At 39.9% G+C, this 17,594-nt stretch overlaps 1 protein-coding gene across 1 annotated transcript in view; it reads left to right on the top strand.

Moving 5' to 3' along the window:
- Positions 1 to 17,594, top strand: part of LOC110958237 (calcium-activated potassium channel subunit alpha-1) — a 104,984-nt gene that overhangs the window by 84,565 nt on the left and 2,825 nt on the right. Inside the window, 9 exon segments of the mRNA XM_051939055.1 lie at positions 4,539 to 4,662; positions 5,035 to 5,259; positions 6,604 to 6,796; positions 7,734 to 7,847; positions 9,119 to 9,249; positions 10,043 to 10,237; positions 12,581 to 12,699; positions 12,810 to 13,031; positions 17,272 to 17,300. Coding sequence (XP_051795015.1) covers positions 4,539 to 4,662; positions 5,035 to 5,259; positions 6,604 to 6,796; positions 7,734 to 7,847; positions 9,119 to 9,249; positions 10,043 to 10,237; positions 12,581 to 12,699; positions 12,810 to 13,031; positions 17,272 to 17,300 — 1,352 coding nt within the window.

The following is a 17,594-nucleotide window of genomic DNA, read 5'->3' on the forward strand; positions in this document are numbered from 1 at the left end:
ATGTCCACATTACACATGGTGGTTCAATGTCAAAATATTGATTATTCACAGCTTTAAGGATTCTTGAAATTTAAAAAAATAAAGCTCCTTAAATTAAAAAATAATTCCCTGCTCGCATACAGCTTTATGAAAAAATCCCACTATTGGTTGGTCCTACCAATGTTTTATGGATCCACATCTGCACAGCAAAATAAGCCGGGAACAGGAAAGAGGCACTGAAATGCAGCATCAGTTGTGTAGAAATGTCTCAGCCACAGGAAAGATGTTGACCAAAAGCAGGTATTCTGTCAGCAGTGTTTTACTGCCACTACGCGAGGCAACACGACTAACTTGTTTGATCATTAGCAGCACAAAGCTCTGTATGATGAGTGCCAAACCAAATTAAAAGCAAAACTATTTGGGATGATTTTGCAGAGTTTTGTTGGCTTATTTTTATCAATTAAAAAAATATATTTTTTGTTTTCAACACAGATGCACCCCCCTACAAAATCACCCTAATCACTCTAGAATTCTTTCCAAATACTTATTCAAGTCATCTGGTGAAAATTTCTCAAACAAATGATCAAAATGTTCTTCAATATCGTGCAGCTCTAAAGGAGCACATCTTAGAGAACATTTTCTGTGCTCCTTTTTTCATAGAAAACAGGTCAGACTTGCAGATGTGCTCTATGCCACAAGGTTTCATGCGACACCCACAGACTACAGCTCTTAAACAAGCCTGGCACTAATGACAGCACAAGGCAGTCAGAGAGGCTGTAAAGGATGGATAGCCCAAGGCTATTCATCTATTGTCGGATCCCTCCGAGGTCTTTTCAGCACGTAAGGCCACAGATGATATGTATCATCACAATTAAAGGCAAATTCAAATGCTACCTTGCTTTTATCTTGTCTCATGAAATTAAATCGGCGCTTATTGATCTTGACTGGAGATAACGCTGTTATTCAACAACAGCCCATTACTGAGATGATAATAGCAATAGTCATTGTCATTAAGTGCCATGTTATAAGGAAGCCAGGCAACAGGGAAGAACTGCAGCTTGATGTATACAAAGTGGAACTGAACAGATGAAATTAAATTAAAACTGACGGATGACTTTATGTTGCCATTGCTAACATGGTTGCTACTTGTTTGACATTTGGAAATCAATCTGAAAAATGTCTGTATTCTTTAATACTATAAGATAAAGTACAGATCAGCAAAATGTGGAAGTTATAAAAATGACTTTGCATTATAACTTAGTGTTTGTATGCATAAATTAGCTCTTGCTTTGATCTTTGGTCTCTGTTTTTCAGGTGTGCGTTTGCCCTTGTTTGATTTGGTTCAAAGTGGTGTTAAAGTTGAATCGCTCCAGGTTATTTCCAGACTCTTGGGTAACAAAATCAGACTTTTCCAATGCTATAGCCATCAGCTAAATATCAACTAACCAAATCAATCCATCTACTTGCCATGCTAATACACTCCAATACAGGTGGATGTGTTATTTCCTTCAGCGTCTGCTGCCTACACGCTACAGAAGGATTCGCTGTGGTAGCCTAGGGGATACTTCATTGCAGCAAGCCGAGAAAAAACATCTGGGTGTATACTATATCAAATGTGTTTTTACAGGACCTGCGGCCTCAAGGCCTTTGTAAATAAGTAATGATCAACAGATTGGCTGTGGGTTTTGAAGAGCAAGCCTTTGTCAGTTTGCATGATGGGGAGGGTTTTCAAAGACTTTGCCTGCCCTCGGTGCTGGTGTTACAGTAAACTAGTGCAGTGATGCTGAAATAGAAGATCTACATAATATGCATGTCTGCCTTCTACTTTATGTCTCTCTCAGCTGTCATTACGCTCCTCTACAAGACACCTGGCCTGATGCTTTCCGGTCATGATGTGTGAAGTCTTGTCAAACGTGTCATCATAAAACTAAAGTAGTGAATTACGCCACTGATCAGTTTGGATCTTTAGAAGTACCCTGAAATGACACTCACAGACGCCTCTGCAGTGTATAATGAAACGAACCGCACAAAAGAAGAAAAGCGGTCGCATGTTTCCAGGAGACAGTTCCACTTCTAGTTCCAGCAAACTAACACGTCCTGTCTGCAACTTAGCAATGACGACCTCACTGAAATTAACACCATTTCCACAGGCTCCTTGATGGGTCATAAGACACATCTAACTGTGGGATGTCATAACGCGTTTGGTCACATCGCAGCGCCGTGACATACACGTCATGTCTGCTACAGCACTGCCGAGGCAATTGGCAGTGCAGGGTAGTGACAGGCCGTCATGGCTGACAGTGAGCGATAGCTATCCTGGCAGAGCTCTGCCTCACCAGTCATCTCCACAAGGACAAACTGAAGTGACAGCGGCTCCACTGAGTGAGCGGTGAAACATTTGACTTTTGATGAAATATTTAGCCAAGGTGTAAAACCACTAAATGCTGACACTCTTATTGGAACTTGCATCTAAGTCTTCATGATATAAAATGTGGTTAGAACTATATATTTGATTATTGATAAATCACCTTCCATGAAATAAATTCCAGCTTCTCAATTGTAATTTGCTGCTTTTGAGTTCTAAACTGTTAGTCAGACAAAAGTACCACTGTTAAGAAGCACTTATGGGATATTTTATTAGACATTTCTAGCATTTTATATGAAAACATATTCAATGAATCAATTAACCATTGAGTCAACACTGAAAAAGGTGAAGAAACTGCTATGAACAACTTGTCAGAGCTCATACTGTCATGTCTGATTTTGAAGATATTTTATCGTCCGTATATGACAAAGAATATCATTTCATATGAAGCCTCATTATTGCCTAAAATCCTACAAAAATAAAGCAGTTTAGAGTTTTACTAGGTTATTTTTGTGATGCGTTTGTGTCCACAAGTTGTGTTCTTTCAAAAGATAATTTACAGACTTTTATGTACAGAATTTAATGCACTCAGACTGTCTTTTCAAATTAGAACTGCATCGCCAGACTGCTGTCTGAGAGGTAGAAAGTGGCAGGACAGACATTTCCTTCTCCGTCTACTGCTATATTTGAACGACATCCATGGTCTTGCCTTGGGATATATGAGCCCAAAGGCAGGTTTTTTCGGCTACAGTCTCTTCCAGCCCGAGGGATGGTAGTTTCAGCTGACACTTTCATGCATACTTAACATGTTACTTATGGTAGCATTCTTTTAAAGCACTCCCATGGATGAAAGAGATGCTGCCCTTTTGGGGAGAAGACTTGAAGTATTTAAAAGGTTTTGGACAGAGACAGAAGGCTGCTGTCTGGGTTAGCAGATGATAACATCTTTAACTGTGATCTGAATCTGACAAAGTAATTTTAGTGCAAAGGGAATTGTGTCGGGCAGTACACGAGCTCTGTGGTTACCTCAGTTTCCATTGGGGCTGGTCTTGTACATTGGTTGGCGATTTCAATTTTTTTTATTCATAGTTATAAAAGAAATGTGGAGTAGGTAATTTGGAAACTTTAAATTTGGACAGTAAATGAATATTACTATGTACTGGCATTTGTTGGAATTTAATTCTTATTTTATAAAAGTCTGTTGTCCAAATAACTGATTCCAAGCAAATCCTAATAGTATAAAATGTGTATTTTCATTTTAAATGTCAGGTATAATTTCAGAATTACACACATTAGAATAATGCTCACTGCATAGATAACATTTTTTTTAATTATTGTAATAATACTAATAATTTAGCATCCATTTATGATATTACAATTACATTAGAATTGTGGATAAACATTGTGAAAGGGATATTGCAAATATTATGAATGAACTTTATGTGAATAGGACGAAGAAGTTAGATATAATATACAGTCTTTATATGAACAAATGTTTTATTTTAATGGGCTTTTGTATGCGGTTAGATAATCCTTTTTTGGAAACACAATGACCATACACTGGTATATCTCATTATACTCAAGTGATCATATGACTCAGACCAGATCGAGCGCGATTCAACCACAGATACTCGTGTTAGGAGACCACTTTAATGGCCAGTGTTGGGCAGGTTGAAGCTCGCCACAATGCTCAGTGAAATTAGTTTATATACTTCTGATGTTCTGTTTAAACATTAATACCCTTCACTTTGGAAAGCAAATATGGTTGGGCAAATTCCTGAAATATTTAAAGTCTGGTCTGTTAAAGCTTTTACCACGCAGCACACTACGTCAAAAACTGTATGCAGTAAGGGGGCGTAATTGCATCTCCGTGCTCATGCCAATCAACGCAGTGTGTTGCTGCCATCTCCTTCCGCCTGGCTGCCGCTGCTGATGTCACTCTACTTGATGACATGGCAGTTTTGTTGGCATTTCTGCAGATGGTCTCTGACAGGAATAAGCAAAGAGGAAGGAAAAAAAAAAAGAAGCCAATTTTTTTGTAGTGCATGCGACTTATTTGGAGATTCCCAAATAATATGATCTGTTTCTGGATGTTATGAAAAAAAAATGGTAGTTGTATTCCTGAAATGTAGTTAATTTTATCTGCAGTTATAGACTCTGATGATATTCTTTCCAACCCTTTTTGTTTGATTAGACACGACCCGCTCCTCATCCCGGGGAACGAGCAGATTGAGAGCATGGATGAGAACGTAAAGAAATACGACTCCACAGGGATGTTTCACTGGTGCCCGTCCAAAGACATCGAGAAGGTCATCTTGGTGGGTCCTGCTCCTTCGCTCGGCACACGTCATTTGTCCCTGACACTCTTCCCCCCGGTGACAGATGTGTCATGTCACAAAGCACCATCAGAGGTTGACAGGGCACTTAAACACTCTGTAATGAGGTGTTTGACATGTCATTTGCTATAAGGAGGCCCTGTACATCGAACATTTCTTGTACTAATACATATGCCATTTTTCAAATTACTTTCATAGTCTATTGCAGTCATGAACTGCGGGATATATTTCACAGAGTGAGCTGGCTGACTGGAAAAAGGAGAAAGTGCTAACATTTTCTAGAAAAGCACATTCATGCCAAATTCCTGTCATAAACACATTCTTTATCCCTTTCTCTCTCTCTCTGTCTTTCAGACTCGCAGCGAAGCAGCCATGACTGTTCTGAGCGGTCATGTGGTGGTGTGCATATTCGGCGATGTGAAATCAGCGCTGATCGGCCTCCGAAACTTTGTAATGCCTCTGAGAGCAAGCAACTTTCACTACCATGAGCTGAAGCACATCGTGTTCGTCGGTTCCCTTGAGTATCTGAAGCGGGAATGGGAAACTCTACATAATTTCCCAAAAGTCTCCATTCTGCCAGTGAGTAAAGAAAAACACCTGTTCCTTAAAAATGACGTTCGGATGCTGCTCATTCACAATGACAAATATTTGTGGGAAACGTAAAGTCGTTTTTAATCAATATGAGAGGAAAAAAATGTTATATTGTACATATCTGCAAGCTATTAATTGTCCATGAAAATGCTTGTACAAGCAGCAACTTTGGAAAAGGCTCTGAAGTGGCTGCTAGTTAACCTGTGGCCTTCACAGCAACCAAACAGGATGTGGGAATTTGCTATATTAGAGATGCATGTGAGCACAGAGAGCAGGAGAGAAGTAAACAGATGTATTCAGGTTTTCCTGAAGCACGACAGGCAAAATGAAATCACAGTAGCCCTCACAGTCCTTGTGTATTGGTTTCAAATCACTCTTTGTTTAGATTTAGCTATTTTGGAAGCTGGTGTGGCCGAGCCTTCAGTTATCTGACTACCCTCCCCATGACTCCATCCGTCAGTGTTTATAGCTTTCTCAGACCTCTGACCTGTGGGCTTAGAACAAAGGTAGTCATAATGTTAGTCAAATTATCCGTGCAACATGTAACGCTAAGGTTTTTCCTGTTTTTGTGGGCACATTGACATCCAACAAAAATAAAAGTAACCCATTGGACCTTCAGTTCCTCATGCGGGGAGTTCATGAAGACTCTTGTGTTCACTCTTGTAGCCAACATCAGCACAGTGCATGTGATTTGCTCGTGGCTAAGATCTTTTATTGTTAGCCGAAGCAGGGGTATGCACATTTTTAGCTGGACGATTATCAGTTACTACTCACCAAAATTCTAAAGATGGGGGGATATCTAGCTAAAGGCAGGCTAGAGAAATGTCATTAGTAAGCATTGTTATATTCTCACAGTTTTTACTTGACACCTCAAAGACACATGAAAAAATGGATTTGCACCATATGGGATGAAAGTATTTGGCAAAACAAGTTAGTTGCATATAAACATATTTCATAGGACGCAAAATTAACACAGGACTGCACAGTGGCTTGATGGTTAGCACCATCACCATGAAGCTAAAACATGTTCTCCCTGTGCATACGTGGGTTTTCTCCAGGTAATCCAGCATCCACCCCCAGTCTAAAACACGCTCAGGTTAACTGGTGACTAAATTGTCTGTAGGGGTGAATGTGAGTCTATTTCTTTGTCTCTATGTGGAGACTTGTTTCACCCAAAGTCAACTGATAGATAGATAGACTCTAGCACCCCCATGACCCTAAATGAGTATTAAACGTTGTATAGATAATGGATGGATGGACAGAGTGAACACAAGTCTCAAGTTGTATTGTACAGGTGAGGTAACAAATTCTCTCCTTAATGTCTTCTCAAAGGGCACGCCGTTGAGTCGGGCAGATCTGAGGGCTGTCAACATCAACCTCTGCGACATGTGTGTCATTCTGTCAGCCAATCAGAACAATATTGACGACGCATCACTGCAGGACAAAGAATGCATCTTGGCGTCACTCAACATCAAATCCATGCTGTTTGACGACAGCATCGGGGTCTTGCAGGCTAATTCTCAAGGTAAGGGGCGCCCTATCATAGTTCACTGCACCGCCTGCAAGGGACAGGGCGCTGGCACAGGGAATATTCTTCACTGGATGCTGCCTGGCTGACCTGGTGTCACTGCGTTTGACAGTAAACCCTACTGACTATTCCTCAGGTTACTGTAACAACTGGTTTCTTCACAAACCTAATTGGTAGCAACAAGCATAGCACTAGCACAAACGCCTTACCTGGCTTATGCATTTTTATTTTTCAGGATCTCTGGAAAAATAATATATTGTGGATAATTTATATACATCATATATAATAAATAACACTCCATGTTACAGCTTTCTGAATGTCAACTGAAGCACTCACTTAGCTTCAGATGCTCCTCAATAATGGTCATTGTTTGGTGTTGTAAGAAATGCTTTTAGAAACCTTTGACCTAAGGAGAGAGGGAAAAAAACTCCCTGCCAATTTCATTATTCCTCTAATACATGTATGACCTCGCATTTGCCTTAGTCAGCAGTAAGTGATGGATGTCAAAACACGGCCTATGTATAATACATACAGCATCACTGATTTAATGTGCTTACTTGTCAGTCTGAGGAAAGCAAGGAATGTCAAGTCAATTTGAATTCAATCTTGCGTCACTTATTTTCTATTTCATGGCTCCATACTGTACATGCTGTTTTTGCGTGTGTGTGTGTGTGTGTGTGTGTGTGTAAAAGGTTTCCGTCTCCGTGCACACACAATCAAAAGGGAAACAAAATGAGCAGTATGTCACATTTATTATATATAGACTAATATTAGTGCTTGTCAGGAATACAGCAACGTTGCACTCAGCAACTTTACCGGTGGCCTGGGGATGGATGAAATAGCCCCAGCGTGTTAGTTCTGCTGATTGTAACCTCTGATGTACTATTGGATATTGTTTTAACAGATGTGCTTTGTTACCCGTGTGTCCATTCAGGCTTCACACCGCCGGGGATGGATAGATCTTCTCCTGAGAACAGCCCAGTCCATGGATTAGTAAGGCAGACTTCTGTCACTACTGGAGCAAATATCCCCATCATAACAGAACTAGGTACGGTTGCTGCTGCATATTTCTGTCAGATGATTGATAAACTAGCTCTGCTGTTGCTTGACTTTTTCAGTTAAGTAGTTATAAACAGATCTGAACACAGAATTTCTGCAATTAGAGGCTTGTCAACGCTTGATTAAACGTACTAAAAGTGGAGTTTTTTTTATCGTTTGTTGTCCCTTGTTGACATGTTCCAGTAACTTTTCTTCCTCAACACTTGTCTAGCACCATTAGCAAAACCAGGCAAAAAAGTGCCTGTGATTTCATTCAGTCAGGATAAAAGCAGTGGGACCAGCATACAAATGATAACTGAGCTGGGTAAGAAGTGCCTCTGTCCTGTACTGCAGTGTTGTAACTGCTGCTGCCTCCATATCAGCTTTCTTTTGATTTCTCTTGCTGCACAAGAGGCTCAGTCCATTCCCATGGCATCACTTTGAGCACATTTTACCCTTGGTTCTGGTTGAAATTGCCTGTCTTGTTTTTACCCCTTATCTCAAAGCAAAATTTCTCCCTTTTATTTTTCTAAGAATTACAGGGCCTTTGATCCCTCAGAAGTCCTTGTGGCTGTTTTCATAGCATCTTCTGTCGGATCACATTCTCTGGCCCGTGCTTTTCTTTCATCTCAGCACTGTCGATATGACTGACATTTATTTCTGTCCTCACAGAAGTAGCAGTTCTCCAACTAAATTTTACATCATTACTTTCTTCCAGCTACTGCATGTGTTTTTGTGCTCAAAGACATCTTTACAGAAGGTTCTCGGGCAATGAGATACTTTCATTTGACTTGACATGCCAGTACAAGTAATTGGAAGTTCTGTCTTGGATTTACAAGACAAACAATGGCATATTGGTGTTACTGATATTGACCTCAGGAGGATTTTAAATTGAGGCCTGAAACTTTGACAATATGCATGGTGTCATGAGTGTGCATGAATGGCCTGGATATGGAATGTCGCAAAGGCAAGTTGGCCACAAGGCCGAATACAAATACCACACATAGTAGTCCTTTAAAAGAAACTATAATTTTGTCCAAATTTGAAATGAGAATTTGTCAGACTATGCACGGATTTTTAATACAGTCCATATCTGCAGCTACTCACTGTTGTGCACAACCACTGCACTTTTCATGTCCTCCTCTTCACTTCACGTGAATGAAGTATTTGCCTGAGCCATGCTTTTCCAAAGCAAAACTATTCCATGAGATCTGGTTGTAGTGTGCAGAAAACAAGCAGAATTTAATTTAACTAATGAAATTTACATTATTACCCCCACAGTGAATGACTCCAACGTTCAGTTTCTGGACCAAGATGATGACGACGACCCAGATACAGAGTTATACCTCACTCAGCCCTTTGCCTGTGGGACAGCATTCGCAGTCAGCGTGCTGGATTCCTTAATGAGTGCGGTAAGTCAGAATCAATTTTAGCTGACAGACAAAATTGTAGATAGGATGAAGTTTTTTTGTGCAGTGACATAATATCTGTCAGTGATCTGAAATAGGCAAAGAAATCTTATGTTTTGATATCAGGACAGATAGCAGAATCTCTCCACTAAAAAAAAAAAAGTAGGTTTTCTCTGCTCCCGTTAAAACAATAAATGACAAGACTGGAACTTGTACGAGGTATGATGGCTTCATTTGTCTGCCTTTCAGTCTGAGTGAGGTTAGAACAAAGCTGCCTTCAAGTGTGCTCCAGTGTAGACAAAGGTAATGCTACCTAATGGACAGCCCTCATCCATCATCTTAGTCAATAGCGCTGTCAGCAGCCAAGGGAGATGTCACTGCTGTACAAGCAGGGGGAGACAAGAGACTGCAGTGCAAAGAAGAGGGCAGATATTTGCCCTTGTTAAATCAGCACAGCAGTAGCTGGAAGGAAGAAACACTGAGAAAAGTGCATCTTCAGGTTTAATGTGTGGTTTCCAAAGCTGACTTTCCAACTAATTGTCATGTTTAGCTGAATAAATGCCTGGACAGCATTAATGTGAGCTTAGATTCTCTGGGTCTATTGCTCTGACGGGAGTGAAAGTAACCTGCAGTAACTGGATTCTCCTGTCTTTTCACTCGGCGTGCAGAGCAATGTGACGCGACAGAGCGGGGTTAGATAGCACCATTCAGCCTGGCCAACACTTTGAGAGGGTTCAGTTGCGACTTTGGTGGCGTTTGCTTAGGGATTCACCCTCCTCTAACTTCATTCCTTCAGACATACTTCAATGATAATATCCTCACCTTGATCCGGACGCTGGTAACAGGCGGGGCGACACCGGAGCTGGAGGGGCTGCTGGCGGAGGAGAATGCATTACGAGGTGGCTACAGCACACCACAGACCCTGGCGAACAGGGACAGGTGTCGTGTGGCACAGCTGGCCTTGTACGACGGGCCATTCGCCGACCTTGGGGTAAGTGCGTGGTCTTGTCACCCAAGGACTAAGGTCATCTTTGGATGCTTGTGTTGTAGAAGCTGCCGTTAGTGAAAAGATAGAGATGACTGTGACATAGCCGAAATGAGTGACAGGGATTACATTCACTTATATTAATGCAATCATTCAGTACAAGATGTAAGCTGTAGTTTACAGACTGCAAAGACTGTAGCATGTAGTCATATGTAACACAATGGAATCCACTTTATAACAGAAGAAAATAGGAAAACAAGATCATCTCACAGAAATGAAATGTATTTAAGACACAGTATTTTTATATTCTAGCATACTTTGACATCTAAGCACATACCAAACATAATACCATTATGAGTTGATTCCTCCTCAGCGACAACAAACAGCTCCAGAGTTACCAAGTACATAATAGGGAAAAGACAAAATACAATCATTCCTTTGTACAGCAAAGATAATGAGGCCCAGTCATGCCAGAAAGTGGCACAGCAACATTTATCTGATGCATCTTCACAAATTTGGCACCATTAAAGACTTGGCGATCAAAAATCTACTCATATGGCTAGTTGGCTAACTACTTTAATGGGCAAGCTTACAGCTAAAATGCTAGCAGGCCTGGAACATGCCAGCTCTAGTCAGTCACAACAGCTCTCTGCATTCCTCTCCATCTTCTCTGTACTAAGCTGTTTATTCTGCCCTGGCATTTGTTGTTGGGATTATGCATAATTTCTTTTAATAAAGAGTTATTAAGAAAGGGAGGAAAAGGCCATCCAAGCTTGCAAGTCGTCTAACTGAAGCTTGTTAGGTCAGTAAGTGAAAACTGAGCTTACACAGTTTATTCCACCAACTACCAGCTCCTGCCTCAGAACTATTTAACATGTGGAGCAGTTTGTACACAAAGCAAGGAAAGTTAAAAAAAAAAAAAAACAACGAGATATTACAACACAGCTAAATAGGCTAAGATAGCTTCCTCCACTGTAATATAATATTTCTAACATTTGTGAGATGAGACTTCACTGAATCTAAACTATGAGCAAACTTTTAAAACTGCCAAATAACTAATAGCCAAGTTTATTCATCAGTTCCTACACTGAAATATATCAAACTATTACTTTACTAACATTGAGTGAAAGAAGCAAGCACAAACAACATTAAGTGTGCCTTAGTGTTTGCATATTGGCAAATGGAATATCCCAACTGCTCATATAGAGCTCAGGACTCAACTCAAGGATGATCACAATATAATAAATGAATAACTGCAGATTATAAACTGTGACTCAGTGTGTGACAGCTCACCTCTTTGTTGTGATATATGAAGTCTGATGTTAAGAAAAGTACACAGTGTGACTTGTTAGATTCTAATTGATCCTGTCTCCATGTTGGGGATAAGTTATAAATATAAGTAAATCTGTTATGTGACATTCATAAATGCTTGTAGCTTTCACTCTTTGGAGACATGCTGCTGCTGTTTAATGTTGCAGTTTTTTTAATAAACTCAGAGGAAAGACGCCTACACACAGCTGGAAACAACAAACTAATGACAACTCTTTTAATGTTTTGTGAAAACCGGGATTACATTTTTTATTGGTGAGTGTCTGTAATCTAATTTGTTCTGTCTTTGTTGGAGTCTGTGAATATGTAAAGCAAAGTGAACTGGTTTTGTGATTCTGAGCAGAAAACTGTGTCTTAGGCGCTTTCTGTGATATTTCTAGGCCAGTATTGGTGCTGAAATGTGAAGAAAGCCTTCCTCAAATGGCTTCACACGACTCCAAGTACCTCACTTTTATGCACCTATCAATTAATGTGACAACACGCTGTTCAAACTTGTGCAGTGCTGAAACAGATACGGAAATGATCCAACCTTACAAGATTTACATTACAACTTTTTTAAAAAAGTTACCAGGGTGTTTACTGAGACATAAAGACGACGCATTTAAATGCAGTCAGATTAACAGAAAGTCTGAAAGGGGCTTGATTGTGGCAATTTCCACTTCCACTGAAAGGAGCTAGGAGCTTTGCTCTAAAATTTTGGCATTTTGAATGCTGGTGTGGCCAAACCTTCAGAGTTATCTGACTACCCTCCTTGTGACTTTTTGTCTATCTACTTTAATCACCATCTGCATCACATAAGCATTCACTGATACATATGGACTCATTTCTGGTGCTGGAGGTAGATGAAGCCACTTTTTTGAGGGTGTTGGGGAGCACTTTTTACCTTCAGACAGTTTACAGGAGAAAAGAAGGATTATGATAAGCCATACAGGTCCCCAGATGCAGTCACTCCATTTTTCTATGTTTCTATTATGTATTTTTAGTGTTGCTTTTAACAAAATACAAATTGCTGTCTTTCAGGATGGTGGTTGTTACGGTGATCTGTTTTGTAAAGCCCTGAAGACATACAACATGTTGTGTTTCGGCATCTATCGGTTACGAGACGCACATCTAAACACACAAAGCCAGTGTACCAAACGGTGAGCATGAGTCCTTATATTTAGATGCTCAAAACTGGAATCAACGAAAAAATGGCTGTTAAAAAAAGAAATCACTTCTCCCTCACTATATTTGTATTTATTTCCTCTAGGTATGTCATAACCAATCCACCGTATGCATTTGAGCTGGTGCCCTCGGACCTGATATTCTGCCTGATGCAGTTTGACCACAACGCCGGCCAGTCTCGAACCAGCCTCTCCCACTCCTCTCATTCATCCCATTCTTCAAGCAAAAAGAGCTCCTCCGTCCACTCTATCCCAACTACCAACCGCACCAACCGCACCAAAAGCAGGGACTCGAGAGACAAACAAAAGTATGTGCCCCTCTAAAGCTCTCTGGCTGTCTATGTCCGTGAACAGTGCCTGCCAACAGTGTTGTCCTGTGTGTCCGTTTGCAGGGTCCAGACAGACTGTAACACGTCTGGTTGTCAATGTGTGTATGTTCGTCTGAATGTCTATGTGTCACTTGTATGTCTTATTTTGCATTTAACAACACAATGCAGTTCGGAGTGGGTTTCCCCTTCAACAGCGCACACAGCACAGGTCAGAGTAAGAAACCACCAAGGGCTTCTGGTCTTTCCTGGGAGCCGCCACGGACTGAGTTTTTACTTCATTTCCATCTGTTAGCTCTTAGTGTTTTTTCCATTCTTGTACGTTTTTATGACAAGAACAACAGTAACCTTTTCGCAAGGTTGTGAATAATTCTGTCATTCTTAAGTATTGGGGAAATTCCTATTTTTTTTAAATGCCATTTTGTCATGATGTGAACATATTTTTTTTGATTACGAATGTCATCCAAAAGTCCAAGTGAAGATAACTACAGATAACATTTTGATTACAGTATTGAGTTAAGTGCACGTGTAGATGAAGATGTCTACAACTAAGATAACTTCTGTTTAATGAAAGGTAGTGTAAGCCATTCCTGAGAACATTTCTTTGAATTTTTACTCAACAGCTAAACAAAACCACTGCTTAGTTCAGTGCACCGTCAGGAGCCTCGGCCTCCAAATTCAATGACACCAACAGTTGAGTTAGAGAAACATTCCAGTCTTGTAGGCATGGAAGAGAATTCCTCTATCATATAGCTGAAGCAAAAACAAACATTAGAGTATGAAATGTCATCAAACAGATGCTGTTTGGGAGGCTAGAGACACCATCCTGTCCTTTGTGCAGCTAAAGCCAGCGCTCACTACAAACTATTGCTGTGGTTGCAGTAGAGAAACCTGGTGGAGGACAGGTTTGTTGGTCTGCATTGGAGAGCAAAAAAGCCTGGTGATGCTAAAACCAGTAATTTGCTTTATATTTCCCCTCAGAAATAGGACTGAGAAAAGTGTCTTTTGTCAGAAGGGTGCACCATAAAAGAGCGGTGAAAATTTGTAAATTCAGTCTATCTTTTGGAAAATGTATCAGGATTTAGAGCATTGTTTGGAGCCCTCTGTGTATGTCTGCACACAGTGTAGTGCTGTGTCAACCTGACCTAGCTTTTTTTTGTCCCAGATTTTTTCAGTCCACAGACTGAATGGATAACTGGCAGGGGAGGCTCGCTGAATTTAACAGTGTATTGGATCAAAATGGCTTACACCACCTTTAACTACTGATCTTGATTTAGTCCAAGTTCTACTGAATCTGTTTTAAACAATAATTAAGTTCAGTTTTGATACTAGTCCATAATTTTTGCCATCATCGTCACTTAAAATGTAATTGTTTATTGAACTGCAGTGTCCTTACCTGAACAGACAGGGCCCTTTCCAGTGTGACGCATTCCCATTTGGGTTCAAATGTAAAGGAAAGGCCTAGAAAGCCAAAGAAGATACTGTTTTAGATGTGTGATATTGGCTAACACACGATGCAACACAACAAAGTATGTCCTAATGGAGAAAGAAAGAACTTTACTGCACTTTCTTGTATTAATAACTTCCCGCTCACTGAGTGTCTTTACCTTACAGCATTCCAGTTTTGCTGCTGAGACGTGCATTTGTTTCACATTACATTAAACCTTACTGAACTCTCAGATGACATGTTTTTAAGGTTCATACTATGTCATGTTCATGAAAAATTGCACATCATGTCCTCTTAATGCCTGTTAATTTCCATTACAATGGTATACTTTTAACTAATTGTTATATGCCACCATTAAGTATTAATTATGTCAGAATATTTTGCAAGTAGAAACTGTTAAGTCATTAATAAAGATACACCCAAATTATAAGTTACTTTGTCTTCACATGTGAATGTCACATTTCAGTTCTATTCTACATGTGTTCAATTTTGTTGGGATTTTTTTCCAAGACATTTTAGTGAATGATGATTACTAGTAATTAGACTGGTGCCAGAAGCTGAATAATCATTTTTACTATGTCCTACAAACTGCCCCAGTATGTGCTGATGGTCATTGTTCAGTGAAGCAGATGGAACTACATCATCAGCAAAAGGCAGCGATGTAAGAAAGTACTCACCTAAAACCAGACAGACTTCTTTCCCTGGCTGTCCATAGATTCTCTCAAAAAACTGAACTGCTGCCACATCCTTGGCAGAGACCAGCACAGAACACGCTTTACAAATACATATATAACGCTCACTCCAGTTATATTTGGACCAAAGGCCTAGACCTTTCTTCCTCATGCCTTTGGGTTTGTTTTGTTTTTTTTACCTGCAACCATAGAAACTTCAGTTTTTGTGTCCTCTCACTGCCTTTCTTAATTCAGCCAACCTGAAGAGAGTCATTTCTGTGATTGAGGCTTTGGACGTGACCTCGAACCATCTGGATGAAGGAGTCATTTTTGCACTTTTATTTTGAAAGAAAAACTTCGGTCAAATATTCCCAGCTCACCATGACATTGCAGTTGAGTTTACCAGGTCTGACAGCTCTGTACCTACATCAAGGTGGAGATGCTACACATCTAAGACATGCCTCCGCTGACTGGATAATACCAGGGGTGGTGGTGCCACGTAAAATTACAAACCAGTGTTTAAACATTTTAACACTAGGTTGTTTTGTTACAGACAAAACTAGCAGCCAGTAACACAGCACCACACAAGTTTACCTCACAGCAACCCCTCCTCCTGATACAGAACCAAAACCAGAGACATTAAAGATGTAGTGTGCACTTCATGGAAGTATGTAAGACTGGGAAAGTAGGAGTGAGATGGAGGGTAAATGTGGCTCATGGCTAACTAGCTAAATATCAACAATCTTTGTAAAGAATCGCAGATTCTCCTTTTAATGCTCAGATAGCAATGTATTAATATCTGCACATGTATCAGGCACCGCTTACCCATAAAAAGTAGAGAATCAAAGCCCCTCCCCATGAGCGTTAGATTTTGACTGCGAGAGCACAATGGCTAATTTAAATGGCCACGAATCATTACATTGTGCAAAAGACAGAAGGTGTGTCCCAGTTATTAGATGAGTGTGTATGATGCTGATAGAATACCAACAAACATTACACTTCACCTATTCCTGAATTGCTGTTTACTCTAATCCAGCTTGAATTCAGACATACGCATATCCCATAATTCACTATGGTCTACTGTAAGAGACCAGTCTGGTTTTTGGCAGTAGTGTGAAGAGTCTGAAAAATACATTATGTTCCTCACTTGAAAATGTTATCAGGCCATTCAAAAATGTTATATGCAGTGCACTTAAATGCTTATAGATAGCCTCTCTTAATATAGTCATGAACTGTTTTTACAAAATAAACTATCAAATGTTCACAGTTTTAACAAACACCTGTGTCAATTACCTTGTAATTTCAAACAAGTCGGAATTTAACTATTCGGTGATACTGAGTGTGTGTGTATTGGGATGGAGTCATAGTATGTTCTGACTGGGTCCATTTTAAGTTTTCCCTAACGATTATAGCTGCTGTCATTTAAAAAAAAAAAAACATTATTGTCTGTCACTGGTTGTGTGTTCATTCCAAATATACATACATTTACTATTATTACCACATTGAAAGGACTTTGCAGAATTACCAGAGGTATGCAATCTATAATTACTTTTTAAAATTGTTAATATTCACACTCAGATATTCTTTGGCTGTTCATTCAAAACAAACACTCACAAATCACAGCTGCTGAATGAACACTACAAGCTTTCTATGGTCAGTAATCTGCTCATTTTCAGTCAAAAGTTTCATTTACAATGCACATTTTACATAACTAGATTTAATGAGCTCTCGTTTCTTTTTTATTATAAGCATATTCTATAACATGTTAGCTGCATGCTGCTCATTGGGGTTTGAATTCCATCTGAAACATAGACATCATCCCTCCAACTGCTTTCCCAGTAGGCATGGATACGGTACGGCTGCTTGACACATGCTACTGTGGCTAAATGCATAATAATGGCACTTAAAGATACCCTGACATGACCCATGTTGTTTTTGTCGACTTGAGTTGGTCACAACGCAGTATTTAACCTACTCTACATCCACATGTAATGAGATCATCTGCTGTTTTTATGCCTCAGATCATCATGCTGTGTAGTTTCTGTTATTAATGGTCGTTTTCCCATTTAGCTTACATTTAGTGTACTACTTTCTTTTTCCAAAGTGCAACAAGGATGAATAGAGTGGGCCAAGGTATGGAAGTGAATGATTATGCATGACGTTAAATAATGCATTGAACACTCTCATGTCCCTGCTGACATTTTGCCCTCTGAATGAAAGCCAAGTAGTTTGGTGTTTTCAAATGACTGCATCAGGACTGCATGGTTATGACCTATGCAGTACATCTCACAGTAGGTTTGACTGTAGAATGTGTGACTGCAACTGAATGGTTTGATGCTACTTCACCTTATTCTCTATCATGTCATGTTGGATGTTTTCTCATTGGCAACGTGGATCTACTGGCATATGTGTTAACGTACTGTAGCG

This window comes from Acanthochromis polyacanthus, chromosome 19, assembly GCF_021347895.1.
Source record: "Acanthochromis polyacanthus isolate Apoly-LR-REF ecotype Palm Island chromosome 19, KAUST_Apoly_ChrSc, whole genome shotgun sequence".
Classification (NCBI taxonomy): Eukaryota; Metazoa; Chordata; class Actinopteri; family Pomacentridae; genus Acanthochromis; species Acanthochromis polyacanthus.